Genomic DNA, 14,115 nt, shown 5'->3' with positions numbered 1-14,115 from the left:
AATAAAAAATGGTCAAGGGTCCTGGGATGCTTTTTTTTTTAAATATTGAAGTTGTATACATGTTTCAACACTTTTAAAGGTATAGTTCACCCAAAAATGAAAATTACGCCATGATTTAGCCATCCTAGGTGTACATGACTTTCTTCTTTCAGAAAGTTATATTAAAAAATATTTTGGCTCTTCCAAGCTTTATATGTGAATAGTGGTCAAGGCCAAAACAGGGCATCCATCCATCCATCCATCATAAAAAGTGCTCCACACGGCTCCGGGGGTTGAATAAAGGCCTTCTGAAGCGAATCGATGCGCCTGTATAAAAAAAATTAACCATATTTAAAACGTTCTAAACCGTAATCTCTAGCTTCGGCTGACACGAGAGAGTGGCGTCTAGCGGATGACGGAGGACGTGGGCGTTATTGGAGTGCATTTTTGGTCTTTCTATTTCAAAATTGTGTGTTTAATTCAATGTGCTACTTGCCATTTCTTTGTAATTATTTGTGAAATTTACTAGCAATTTCTGAGTGAAAATTGTTTGATTAACGAGAAACGTAGTTGAGAAAAATTCAGTCTGTTGACTAGTACTGTACGTTCACACTTCATAAATAGGACAGTGAGGGGAAATTCACCCCCTCGTTTCTCTCTGTAACCCTCTGCTCCGCCTTTGAAACGTTCACTTCCTGTTGAAGCGCTGTTCTAGACACAGTGTTTGGCATCTCATACTCTCTCTTCCAGCGTCCCGAAAGCTTCATCAGACTGTTCTCCAGCTGAGCGCCTCATCGAAGCCCCGGGGAGCCCCGAGCGTTCAGACGCCGTCTACTCTCAGACGTCCTCGCAGGACTCCCGCTGGCACGTCTGGTCGGGCTGGTGGTCAGAAGAGGTCAAAGGTCACACTGAGTTTGAAGAGCAAGAGACGGTTGCTGGACATCTCCCGGCTCCCTCAGAAACCGGCAGGAGAGAAAGTGCTCTACAGGACCACGAGGACGAGACTCGGGAGAACATCCTAAATGAAGAGACGCAGAACATGGAGAAAGATGAAGACAAACAAGTGAGATACTGACATACTGCACAGCATCACTAGTACTAGCACTTATACTTTGTGTTCGTAATATCGAACCCTAATTATTAAACATTGGCACATTTAATGGTTCGAACATGAATGTTAAGCGATCAGATCTGCCATTTTCAGCTGTAAAATGGGTGAAAATGTACAAGATTCAAGATACAAATTGCATAATAATTGTCTTAATTATTGCAAAAGGTGTTATTTAGTAAAAAATTAATACATTCTTTAAAGAATTAATTGCAAAATTATTACAGTAAAGTATTATTTTTAATAAAAAATAAAATAAATAAAAAATAATTAAAACTTATTAAAATTATGTTTTTAAATGTACATTATTTAAATAATTGGTTTATTGATTATTAAATTATTTATTTTAAAATTATTGAAAATTCATAAATTATTTTAATTATTGAACATTTACCTGTGAGATGTAAATTCATAAATTATTTTAATATTAAAGGCGTTCTGTGAGATGATAAAATGGGTGAAAATGTATTATTATTATTATTTAATAATATAAAATGTATTTGTCTTAATTATTGTAAAAAGTGGTTTTATGAATACCTTATTTAAATGATTACTCGATTTAAATGTAAATTATTAAGTTAATAATTTATTAATTGCATTATTTAAATTAATAATTTTTATTAATAACGCATGTCCTATGGTATGAATGGTAAGCAAACAGATCCAAACGTAAATGTAAAGTGAACTGTACAGTCCCTTGAAAAAGGGATGCAAGCCGTATCTAGAGACCAAAATATCAGCGTGATTTGGGATGTGGACTCTCTTGACTGAAAACAGTATCGTGGGAACCACAAAACTGCATCCTGACAACCAGTTTCAATACTTTAGCATCATGGCATCAAGTTAAATGCTAGCTAAAATGTTCATCATATTGCACATTAGAATGCCAGAATAAAGCTGCACATCAGTCTATGTGTGACTGCTATCAGGTATTTTAATCAGAAGTGGCCCATCTACCCAACCACATGACCCTGTATTTTTCCACTCAGACTGTTAGTGGCTTTCCAGCAGCAGACTTTACCTAAATTACATTACCACAGAGACATGCCACGCTTTCAGATTCAATAACAGAGAGGAAATAACAGGCTGTTTTCAACAGGAGCCGATCAAAGAGCTCAAGCTCTATAAGATAGCCAGTGAGCTCCTGCAGACCGAGAGGGCGTATGTGACCCGGCTGCATTTGCTGGACCAGGTCAGTCCTTGCTCTTTAAAATCATTCTTTTCACTGAACACTCCTAAAAATAAAGGTTCTTTATTGCCATTGATGGTTCCGTACAGAACCTTTAACATCCATGGACTTTTTAAAATTATTTAAAATGATTACATTATTTAAATGATTAATTAGAAAATTATTAAATTACTCGCATTATTAATTTTACAATTATTAAAACAAATATTTAATTGGTTAAATTATTAATTAACCATCTGTGGTTCCATGAAGAACTTAACATTTTTATATCCATGGAACCTTTTTAAAGTTATTACATTTATATAATTATTTAATTATTCATTTTAAAATGATTAAATTACTTACATTTTTAATTTTACCGTTATTAACAAAAATATTACTTAAATTATTCTTTTTTTAAAAATTATCATCTATGGTTCCATGAAGAACCTTTCACATCCATGGAATCTTTTTAAAGGTATTAAAAATTATTTAAACTATTAATTTTAAAATGATTAAATTACCAAAATTATTACATTTAAAATTAGTATTTAATTTTGTTTTAATTATTAATACATATTTAATTAAGTTATTCATTTTAAATTAATTTTAAATTTATGATTATGATTTAAAAATTGAATTATGATCACATATGGCTCCATGAAGAACCTATGTCATCCTTGAAACCTTTTTAAAAATATAAAAAATTATTATATTAAATTATTAATTTAAAAATGATCATCTATGGCTCCATGAACAATTGTTAAATTAATTAAATTGTTAATTTAAAATGTAATTAAAACATTTTAATTATTTTTTTTAAATATATTAATTTTTTTAATGAAATGAAAAATGGAACCTTTGCATTGCACAGAAGGTTTTTTATAATGGAAAAAGATTATTAAAATATTCTTCACATTAATAAAATAGGTTCTTTTAAGAAATGATCACTGAAAGGGCACCAAAAATGGTTCTTCTATGGCATTTCTACAAAAACCCTCTTAGAAAACCTTTATTTTTAAGAGTGTGCATGTGAAGTGTGTACTGTGTTTCTGCAGGTGTTCTGCGCTAAACTCACTGAGGAGGCTGGGAAGGGGACGTTTCCTGTCGAGGTGGTGAAGGGCATCTTCTCCAATGTGGGATCCATCTACGCCTTCCACAGCCAGTTCCTCCTGCCGGATCTGGAGACGCGGATGAGCCAGTGGTGAGCGCTGATTCATCTTCACGCTTCTTCTCCGCTCTCACACACACCCGCTCACGTCTCCGTCCTCCTGCAGGGACTCCACGCCCCGCATCGGGGACATCTTAGCACAGCTCGCACCCTTTCTCAGGATGTATGCCGAGTACGTGAAAAACTTCGACAGCGCCATGGACCTGCTCAAACAGTGGATGGAGCGATCGGCACAGCTTAATGCCATCATTCAGGACATACAGGTGTGTGTGTGCTTTCACCTCAAAATAACTGATTAAATACCCTTTTAACAACTGCCTGAACTCTTATTTGACCTCTTTTCAAAGTATTTTGGTCTGACTTTCCAGTTAAAATCCAGCTAAAAATATATCTAAAAAATATATATATATTTTTTTTCAGATTTTCCAGTTAAATAGCTAAAATATATAAAAAACAATGTATAAAATTTAGTCTGATTTTTTCAGTTAAATATCTAAAAATATATTATTAAATATTTGTATTTTATTATTAAAAATATATTAATCGCGATTAATCGTTCGACAGCACTAATATATATACATACATACATGCATAAATACATACGTATAAAATATGTTTTTAATTGTTTTATATGTGTAAAATAATAATTAAAAACTTTTGAATATTAATTTGCAGTACACCAATTTTCTGTATGAAAATCCAAGACATCATGCAACATTTCCCAAAATGTGCAGTATAGAGTATATAACTAGAGCACACTGCCTAGAATACTGTATCCCACAATGCAATGTGCATGACCTTCCATTTCCACTGTGATCAATGCACTGGAAACATTATTTTGACTCCGTATTTAAGTGAACTGGTAAAAGTACTCTTTGTAATGTTTATACTATTTCACATACTATTTTTAATAGTAGACAGTAGTGCATAATATGCATTGTGCAGTGTGTAATGTGGAAGTTATGTTTAATAGGTTGAGATGATGATGTTTTTTGTTTAGAGTCAGGAGGTGTGTGGGAATCTGACTCTGCAGCATCACATGCTGGAGCCGGTGCAGCGGGTTCCTCGCTACGAGATGCTGCTCAAAGACTATCTGAAGAAACTCCCGGAGGACGACCCGGACCGCAGCCAGGCCGAGAGTGAGAGATACATGCGTTTGGTTGCCTCACAATTTATAATAGCGACTAATATGTTCAAAACTTATATTGCACAAGAATGTGAACGTTTGAGATAAAGTGAAAGTGTTGTTTGGCTCCCAACTGTTTTCAGTTCCATAACTGGATGAGTCAGCTGAGATATCACTTCTCCTTCTCCTTTCCAGAGTCTCTGAACATCATCTCAATGGCTGCCACACACTCCAACACGGCCATCCGCAAGATGGTGAGAGACACTTTCACTTAACCTGCTACTAGTTACACAGATTAGTCAGACCAAGATGGCCTGTTTCCTGACTGCGTTTATGATTTTCATATGCAACTGGGGTCGTAAATGTGCTTCGATTGCAACTTTGTGTATTCAGGCCACTATTTTTTAAATTAAGTACTTTCAAATACATTTCAATCGTGAATCCATTTTGAAGTTTTTATCCATAGCAAACCTTGTATAGGTTTTTAAATTGCTCTTTTATAGCATTTCAACTTGTTATTCACCATGAAAATAGCCACCGAAGCTGGCACGGTGTTGAAACGCCAACCAACCAACCAACAATCCGGCTCTACAAGCCATTAGTGTTTTGATCTCTGTAAAGTCTTCATTGGTTTTATATGCAGACATTCTCCGCATGTGTTCCAGGAGAATCTGAAGAAGCTCATGGAGATCTATGAGATGCTGGGAGGTGAGGAGGACATCGTTAACCCGTCCAACGAGCTCATTAAAGAAGGACAAATCCTAAAGCTGGCCGCAAGGAACACCTCGTCCATGGAGAGATACCTTTTCCTGGTTAGTTGCTTCTTACTCGGTATTTGTGGCTTGTTTTCTATCTAAACATTCTTAAATCATGATACATTTACTTGAAGCAAAATTGAGCATGAAGTCACTTTTTTTAGTAAATGTAAGTAAATGTATCTTGATTTAAGAATGTTTAGATGTTTTGCTGAAAAACATGACAAAAATTAAATTTTCTTGCTGTCATTTGGGAGTTAAACCCACGCCATCCTTCTCTTTTCACAGTTTAACAACATGTTGCTGTACTGCGTGCCCAAGTTCAGTCTGGTGGGCCAGCGGTTCACTGTGCGTACGCGGGTGGGCGTTGAGGGCATGAAGGTGCTCGAGACCTCCAATGACGACTATCCTCACACTTTCCAGGTGTCGGGTAAAGAGCGAACGCTGGAGCTGCAGGCCAGGTGAAGGCAGAACCATGCGGATATAGAAAATAACGTCTGTTTTAGCTCATAATGACTGTAGCTTTCTGTTGTTCACAGCTCAGAGCAAGACAAAGAGGACTGGATCAAGGTATCAGTGTTGTTGAATTGCTCAAAGCTGCTTTAAATCTGAATTATATGAATGTAAGAATCAGGAAAGTATGGAAGCTTGTTTCCGCCACGGAGTAAAAAATAAAAAAGGTAATTGAGACATTTTATCTCACAATTCTGAAATTCTAAATTTTTTTCTCTCGCAATTCTTTTGAGTTTATATCTCACAATTCAGACTTCTTTTCTCGCAATTCAGAGAAAAAAGTTAAACTTAGAAGTGAGCTATAAATCTGAATTGATAGCTATAAGCTCACAATTCTGAGAAGAAAAGTCCGAATTGTGAGCTACAAAATCACAATTACCTTTTTTTTTCATTACGTGGCAGAAATTTGTGACTTTTTTTTCTTCTCAGAATTGCACATTTATGTCTCATATTTCTGTTTATATATCATATATTAATTTATCTGATATAAGCTCAGAATTGCGAGGGGAAAAAAGTCTGAATTGTGAGAATGTCCGAATTGTGAGATAAAAAGTCAAAATTAAATTTTAAATTTGTTATGCATGGTGGAAATGAGCTTCTGACTTTTTATTTCACAATTCTGACTTTTTTTCCTTTTTTATATCTCACAATTTATATCAGAATTACAAGGAAAAAAGTCAGAATCGTGGGATATAAACTCAGAATTAAATAAACTTTTTACTCACAATTGCAAGGCTTATATCTTGCAGTTATGCAAGGAAAAAAGTCAGAATTATGAGACAAACTCAGAATTAAATATATAAATGTTTTTTTCTCACAAATATGAGTATACAGTATATCCTGCAATTAAGTTTATATCAAAATTGCAAGGAAAAAACAAGTCTAAATTGTGAGATAAAAAGTCGCAATTATTTTTTCATTCCGAGGCAGAAACAAGCTTCCATAGTAAAGTTTCAATGTGGGTCGTTCTAGGCATTCCAGAAGACCATTGAAATCTTTCAGCAGAAGAATGAATCGTTCAAATCAGCCTCTAAAGAAGTGGTGGATGAGGTTTCTGTAAGTAGAAAGAGCAATTTGGTCATGCATAAAGACAACTGTGGTGGGGGTCAATCTTCATTTAAGACACTTCCCTTATCTGTGCTCATGTGTTTTTCAGAAAGAGGAGTTGGGGAAGAGAGCACCGCGCTGGATTCGGGACAATGAAGTGACCATGTGCATGAAATGCAAGGAGCCCTTCAACCCTCTGACCCGCAGGAGACACCATTGCAGGGCATGTGGATACGTGAGTTTGCATGCATACATTTATCTGGAAATCTGAACGAGCACTTCCTGTTAAATTCTATCAGTGTTAAATGAATTATAGATCAGCCATAACTCAATACTCTAACTCAGAACATTTTTTTGTACTCCAAACAAATAACGTTTTGAAATGTGTCTTAGGTTGTGTGTTATAAATGTTCGGACTACAAGGCATCGCTGAGGTACGACGGCAACAAATTAAACAAGGTGTGTAAGGACTGTTACTTCATTCTGACCGGAAGAGTGGATGCTGAGGAACCAGTCAGCGGGAAGAAAAGAGGAATTCTTGAGGTAAGTCTTGTTGATGTTTTGAGTTTTTGTTCTGTCTGCATGAACCATTTTTGAAATAATCGTGATTTTTTTTCTCTCCTCTTGACCTTTACCAGATTGAAGCGGCTCAGGTCTCAGGAAACAGTTTCCTGTGTGGCTTCCTGCAGTACAGTACAGACCGAACTAAACCGTGTCAGAGGGTGTGGTGTGTGATTCCGCAGCATGACGCACTGGTTCTTTACCTGTATGGCGCTCCACAGGTGAGAGATGCGGTGTAGTCGAGCTCACATGCATCAGCCTTCAATGATGCTATATGAAAAATGCTACAAAGTACTTCTAAATACTCCTTAAAAACACATTTTGTGTAGCTTGCTTCACATTATGTTGGCTTGACAAAACTATGCCCTAGCAACCACTCAGAACACCTTAGTAACCACTTAGCAACACCCTAGCAACCATTCAGAACAACTTAGCAAGCGCTTAACCACGCCCTAGCAACCACTCTGAACATTGCTTAGCAACATTCTAGCTTCCATCATCCTGGTTACCGTCTGAAACCCGAGAAACTACTCTGAACACTTAGCAATTCCCTAGTGACCACTCAAAACACAGAACCGCTTAGCAACATCCTTGGTGACACCAGAAACCCTAGCAACTACTTAGTAACATCATATCTACCATCTAAAACCCCATAAACAAACCTCAACACCTTAGCAAGAGCAACATCTTAGCTACCTTCTGAAACTTTAGCAACCACTCTGAATACCTTAGCAACCACTTAGCAGTTCCCTAGTAACCACTCAGAAAACACTTATGAACCACAAAGCAACGTCCTTGCTACCATCTGAAATGCTAAAAAAACACTTAACACCTTAGCAACCACTCAGAACAGCAACATCCTAGCTACAATCTAAAACCCTAGAAACCACTGAATACCTAAGCAACACCTAACAACCACTGAACACCTAAGCAACACCCTAACAACCACTTAAAACATTGTAGCAACATGCTACCTTCCCTCTGAAACCTAGAAACCACTCTGAACACAGAAGCAATGCTCTAGCAGCCACTTAAAATACCTTAGCAACATCCTATCAACCACTAGAAAACCTAGCAACCCTAACTCACCAGCAACCACTCTGTACAACTTGGCAAACACTTGGCAGTTCCCAAGTAACCATTTAGAATACATTTAAGAACTGCTTAGCAACGTCTTTGCTACTGCCAGAGACCCTAGCATCCACTCAAAACACCTTAGCAACATCCTAACTACCATATAACCTCTAGAAACTGCTCTGAACACATAGGCAGCACTGCAGAAACCACTAGGAACACCTTAGCAACATCCTAGCTACCATATAAACCCTATAAACCGCTCTGAATACCTTAGCAACACCCTAGCTATCATATAACCCCTAGGAACCACTCTGAACACCTTAGCAACACCCTAGCTATCATATAAACCCTAGGAACCACTCTGAACACCTTAGCAACATCCTAGCTATCATATAACCCCTAGGAACCACTCTGAACACCTTAGCAACACCCTAGCTATCATATAAACCCTAGGAACCACTCTGAACACCTTAGCAACATCCTAGCTATCATATAACCCCTAGGAACCACTCTGAACACCTTAGCAACACCCTAGCTATCATATAACCCCTAGGAACCACTCTGAACACCTTAGCAACACCCTAGCTATCATATAACCCCTAGAAACCACTCTGAACACCTTAGCAACACCCTAGGTATCATATAAACCCTATGAACCACTCTGAACACCTTAGCAACACCCTAGCTATCATATAAACCCTAGGAACCACTCTGAACACCTTAGCAACATCCTAGCTATCATATAAACCCTAGAAACCGCTCTGAATACCTAGGCAGCACTGTAGAAACCACTAAGAACACCTTAGCAAAATCCTAGCAACCATATAAACTCTAGAAACTGCTCTGAACAAGGCAGCACTGTAGAAACCACTAAGAACACCTTAGCAAAATCCTAGCTACCAACCACTCTGAACACCTTAGCAACATCCTAGCTTTCATATAAACCCTATAAACCACTCTGAACACCCTAGCTATCATATAAACCCTAACCCTCAGAATAACTTAGCAACCACTCAAAACACCTTAGGAGTCACTTAACAACATCCTAGCTACCTCTGAAACACTAGCAACCATTCAGAACACCTTACCAACGCCCTAGCTTTAGTAACTTATATGTTCTACTTTTAAATGTTAATATTGACCTTGAATGAGTCTGGTTTCTCCGGGATTTTGTTACAAGGATGTCAAAGCCCAGTGTACCATCCCGCTTCTGGGTTACCAAGTTGAGGACGTCCAAAGGTCTGTGGATCATCCTCCCACCAGCTTCCGTCTGCGCCAATCCAAATCTGTCCACTACTTCACTGCCGACACGGAGGAAGTGAAACTGCGCTGGCTGAGAGTGATATGCAAAGCCGTGATCGGGGAAATGCCAGAATGTCAGACACCAGACGTTGACGATCTTGCCAACGGTTGCCATGAAGGCGTGCCTGATGGTACCTGAAAAAGACAGGGCAGTTTTCCAGCTTTTGCACTGTTACGCGTGTAACTCGTGTAGAATGTGTTGGTAAAGAAACACTTACGGAACAGACTGGATTTGTTTGGGAGTGTATAAATAGTTTTTTCCTGTGCAGCCTATATGCAGTCAGTTGATTCATATTTTAGATATTTTAATGTATTATGATGTCAACCCCAATCAGACTCGTAAAAACATTCAGTGTGTGATTATTTAAATTATATTCTCTTAGTTTGCAAAAGATTGTTCGCAGACCAATCTCAGCCAAGCAAGTCCAAATTATGCTTTGTGATTTATTAGTCTTTCTCTTTATGAAGTCATGTTTTATGTATATTTTAAATTTGCAATGTTAATATGCTGTTTGTCACTGTCCCTAAGATTTATGCACTTTATTGCTTTTGGTAAACCAGGATGTTGACATTAAAATTAATTAATAAAAGTTAAGCTCCTTTGCCTTGATCCTTAGACCTCTCTATAGCTACCATCTGAAACTTTAGAAAGGTAAGCAACAGCCTAGCAACAACTCAGAACACCATAGCAACTTCCTAGCTACCATCTGAAACCCTAGAAACCACTTTGAACACCTAAACAACACCCTAGCAACCACTCAGAACACCGTAGCAACATCCTAGCTAGCATCTGAAACCATAGCAACATCCTAGCTACATCTGAAACCCTAACAACCACTCAGAACACCTAAATAACACCCTAGCAACCACTCAGAACACTGCAGCAACATCCTATCTACAATATGAAACCCTAGAAACCACTTTGAACACCTAATCAACACCCTAGCAACCACTCAAAACATGGTAGCAACATGCTAGCTTCCCTCTGAAACCTAGAAAACACTGAACACAGAAGCAATGCTAAAATGATTTAAACCTGGTTTAATGATTAACACTGTAAACAAATATGGTTTTGACTGCAACAGTATTTCTCACAAAACACTTTCTTGTGATCTGGACAAAGTAAGCTAATGAAACAGACAGAATATTTTGTAATTTGTAGAAAAATACTGTATCAAAGTCTGAATCAAAGTGAGAGCCCTTTAAAAACACAACAAAGATAGAAATCTAACCTGAAATTGACTTTGTGAAATGGTTTTAAGAACCAGTCCCACTTAAATCCTCTCATGTGTGACCACAGTTACAATTCAATACTAATTTGATTATTAAATTAATGTTAAAAGGGACAAAAATGGTGAAAAGAACAACACTGTTTCCAAATTATTTCATATTAGCACTCTACTAGTTATGGGTAAAAATTAAGCAATACCTTAACAACGCCCTAGCAACAACTCAGAACACACTAGCAACACCCTAGTAACCACTCAAAACACCTTAGCAACTACATAACTCCCCAGCAACCAGTCTTGAGTTTTCGCGTCAGTAGAATATAAGAAAATTGCAAATAATTGCAACTTGAATGACTGACTAACTTTCTTTGGAACACAAAAGAATAGTTTTTTGATGATGAAAGTCCATAGGATAGAAAAAACGTTGGACCCCATTGACTTTCATCGTAATGGGAAAAATCAGAATATCTTCTTTTGTGTTCCACAGCATAAAGGACATATTTAATGCATGCAGAAAATTTAAATTAACATGAAAAGAATTGAAAATTGAGCTGAATAACTGACAGACACATTGACACGGTTTATTTACAAAGCATTTTAATATAAAGTAATTAAATATATATTTTTAAAAAATAATTTCATGTTGATGTGGGACATAGGTAATCCATATATAAAATAATTGCTCTAGCTGATTGAATATAAAACTAAAGATTACAGTTAATAATTATTGTAATCAATATAATTTCCACTTCCACTTTATTTTTAATATTATATATTTTTAAATTTTCTGGAAAAGGGGTTTCATTGTACATCCCGGTGGTCACCATGTTGACATCGCGTGACCAGATACATACTATGCCTTTTATCTTAGAAACACACCTTATTATCATTATTAGGAACTTTCAATAACAGAATAAATTAATAAAGGACGACAAATAAAGGTGAATAAGAGATTTCAACCATGACATCTGTGAATAAAACTTTTGCATAATGCTGCATCCACGCTAATATGTCCAAGTCATATCAGAGACAGAAATAAAATTACTTGGTGCTCCATTTCGAAACGTATGCAGATAATATGCAAAACTAACAGAATACCAGCTCTTCTCCTGACTTTTGCCATTTATAGCTTTTTTTTTATGGGCATTTAAAATGACCCAAATCTTAAAACAAATAAAAATGTATTGTATTACAGTGCAAGATAATATCAAGACTGCAAGAAGTATTAAAAACAACACAATGCATGATGTACGTGCATTAAATAATAATATAATTTAGGTCTATAAAAAGCTTTTTAGTAAAATTCTAAATTCTAAAAATACAGCAACTGAATACTTAAAAAAGCGAAATTTTTAAAAAATAAAAACACTAATGTACTTCACGAAGTAAATGTACTGTTTGTCTTCAAGCTGAACGTTTCTCCACACCTTGTTTAATGCCTAGCACCAAGTGTAGGAACCAGTTGAACTGCACCGTCCAACCCTTGTCCCGGCAGATCTCGATTTGGTCCAAGAAGTGTTGTTTGGCCTCGTCCTCCGAGCGTCCGACCGTCAGCGCTTCCCGTATGTACTCGATGTCCTCCTTGCTGGTCAGCTGAGGCATGCCGGTCATCAGCATCATGGAGAACAGGATGATCAGCAGGTTGGTGTGGTGTCTCAGAGCCAGGTAGGCCTTCAGGCAAACGTTCTGCGATTTTGAGGGAGATTACGTTTAGTCACAGCAGAGGAGTCTGTTGCTAACAGGTGAAATAGTATGAACGTACCTGAAACTGGAGGAAATTAGGACTGCTTTTTTTGTCTGTTGTGCACATCACATAGAGGAAATCAGGAGTCAGCACAAAAGGCACTCGCTCCTTGCTTATCCCCAAGAAACTCTTGTAGTTTCCAAGTATGTGACCGAAATCAATGTGGAATAGGTTACCTAGTTGAAAACACATGCATTTTGTTATTGCTCCTTGAACTGGTTAACTAATGAAACATTCAGGTTTCAATACAAGTTGAGCTCAAACATCAGCATTTGCGGCATAATTTTAATTCGCATAAAAAATATTTTTTATATAAAGCAGATATCAAGGGTGCACAATGCAAACGAATGGGGCCAATTTTTGGAGGTTGTAAAATTTTGAGTTTATATAAAAGCACTTACACAATTCTTCTGTTAAAACTTGTGTATGATTTGAGTTGTAAAGCTGTTTAAATCAGCATTTTTACAGTCGTTTTGTGGTTTTAGAGTTTATGGCGTTAAAAGTTGTAAAACTGGTTATAACTTTACACAGGAAAAAGTCAATAAATCATTTAAGGTGAAATAGTATGAACGTACCTGAAACTGGAGGAAATTAGGACTGCTTTTTTTGTCTGTTGTGCACATCACATAGAGGAAATCAGGAGTCAGCACAAAAGGCACTCGCTCCTTGCTTATCCCCAAGAAACTCTTGTAGTTTCCAAGTATGTGACCGAAATCAATGTGGAATAGGTTACCTAGTTGAAAACACATGCATTTTGTTATTGCTCCTTGAACTGGTTAACTAATGAAACATTCAGGTTTCAATACAAGTTGAGCTCAAACATCAGCATTTGCGGCATAATTTTAATTCGCATAAAAAATATTTTTTATATAAAGCAGATATCAAGGGTGCACAATGCAAACGAATGGGGCCAATTTTTGGAGGTTGTAAAATTTTGAGTTTATATAAAAGCACTTACACAATTCTTCTGTTAAAACTTGTGTATGATTTGAGTTGTAAAGCTGTTTAAATCAGCATTTTTACAGTCGTTTTGTGGTTTTAGAGTTTATGGCGTTAAAAGTTGTAAAACTGGTTATAACTTTACACAGGAAAAAGTCAATAAATCATTTATTTTTTTCACACCAAAATCATATTAACATGTCTTGTGTCTATATTATATATCTTATTAATTATTGAGTTTATACATTTTTTTTTTTTAGCTTTAATTTTATATTTATTTCAGTTTTAGTTCTAGTCATTTTATTAATTCAAGCTTATTTATTTCAGTTATTTCTATTTTATATATATATATATATATATATATATAATTTTATTATTTTGGGTTCAGTTTTTTAA

At 36.4% G+C, this 14,115-nt stretch overlaps 2 protein-coding genes across 4 annotated transcripts in view; one reads left to right on the top strand and one right to left on the bottom strand.

The window, feature by feature from the left end:
• LOC107656390 (FYVE, RhoGEF and PH domain-containing protein 4-like) overlaps window positions 1–10,402 on the top strand; it is a 17,768-nt gene extending 7,366 nt beyond the window's left edge. For 2 of the 3 annotated variants that reach the window (XM_016444238.1, XM_016444237.1), the window contains exons 4-17: window positions 730–1,042; window positions 2,187–2,279; window positions 3,314–3,459; window positions 3,533–3,689; window positions 4,427–4,565; window positions 4,748–4,806; window positions 5,218–5,364; window positions 5,596–5,768; window positions 5,847–5,877; window positions 6,793–6,876; window positions 6,977–7,102; window positions 7,261–7,410; window positions 7,506–7,649; window positions 9,686–10,401. In XM_016444238.1, coding sequence (XP_016299724.1) covers window positions 730–1,042; window positions 2,187–2,279; window positions 3,314–3,459; window positions 3,533–3,689; window positions 4,427–4,565; window positions 4,748–4,806; window positions 5,218–5,364; window positions 5,596–5,768; window positions 5,847–5,877; window positions 6,793–6,876; window positions 6,977–7,102; window positions 7,261–7,410; window positions 7,506–7,649; window positions 9,686–9,946 — 2,023 coding nt within the window. In that variant the 3' untranslated portion in view covers window positions 9,947–10,401. Of the gene's footprint in view, window positions 1–729; window positions 1,043–2,186; window positions 2,280–3,313; window positions 3,460–3,532; window positions 3,690–4,426; window positions 4,566–4,747; window positions 4,807–5,217; window positions 5,365–5,595; window positions 5,769–5,846; window positions 5,878–6,792; window positions 6,877–6,976; window positions 7,103–7,260; window positions 7,411–7,505; window positions 7,650–9,685 lie in introns of all 3 variants that reach the window. The other variant, XM_016444236.1, reaches the window with a different exon arrangement.
• A 1,987-nt stretch (window positions 10,403–12,389) lies between these two features.
• LOC107656384 (phosphatidylinositol 4,5-bisphosphate 3-kinase catalytic subunit gamma isoform-like) overlaps window positions 12,390–14,115 on the bottom strand; it is a 7,328-nt gene continuing 5,602 nt past the window's right edge. Inside the window, exons 10-11 of the mRNA XM_016444220.1 lie at window positions 13,356–13,513; window positions 12,390–12,722 (exon numbers count right to left, since the gene is read on the bottom strand). Coding sequence (XP_016299706.1) covers window positions 12,441–12,722; window positions 13,356–13,513 — 440 coding nt within the window. The 3' untranslated portion in view covers window positions 12,390–12,440. The remainder of the gene's footprint in view (window positions 12,723–13,355; window positions 13,514–14,115) is intronic.

The sequence above is a fragment of the Sinocyclocheilus anshuiensis genome, unplaced genomic scaffold (genome assembly GCF_001515605.1).
Source record: "Sinocyclocheilus anshuiensis isolate Anshui unplaced genomic scaffold, SAMN03320099.WGS_v1.1 scaffold183, whole genome shotgun sequence".
Taxonomy (NCBI): domain Eukaryota; kingdom Metazoa; phylum Chordata; class Actinopteri; order Cypriniformes; family Cyprinidae; genus Sinocyclocheilus; species Sinocyclocheilus anshuiensis.
The sequence above is the reverse complement of the archived record's forward strand: the minus strand, read 5'-3'. Positions and strand labels throughout refer to the sequence as shown.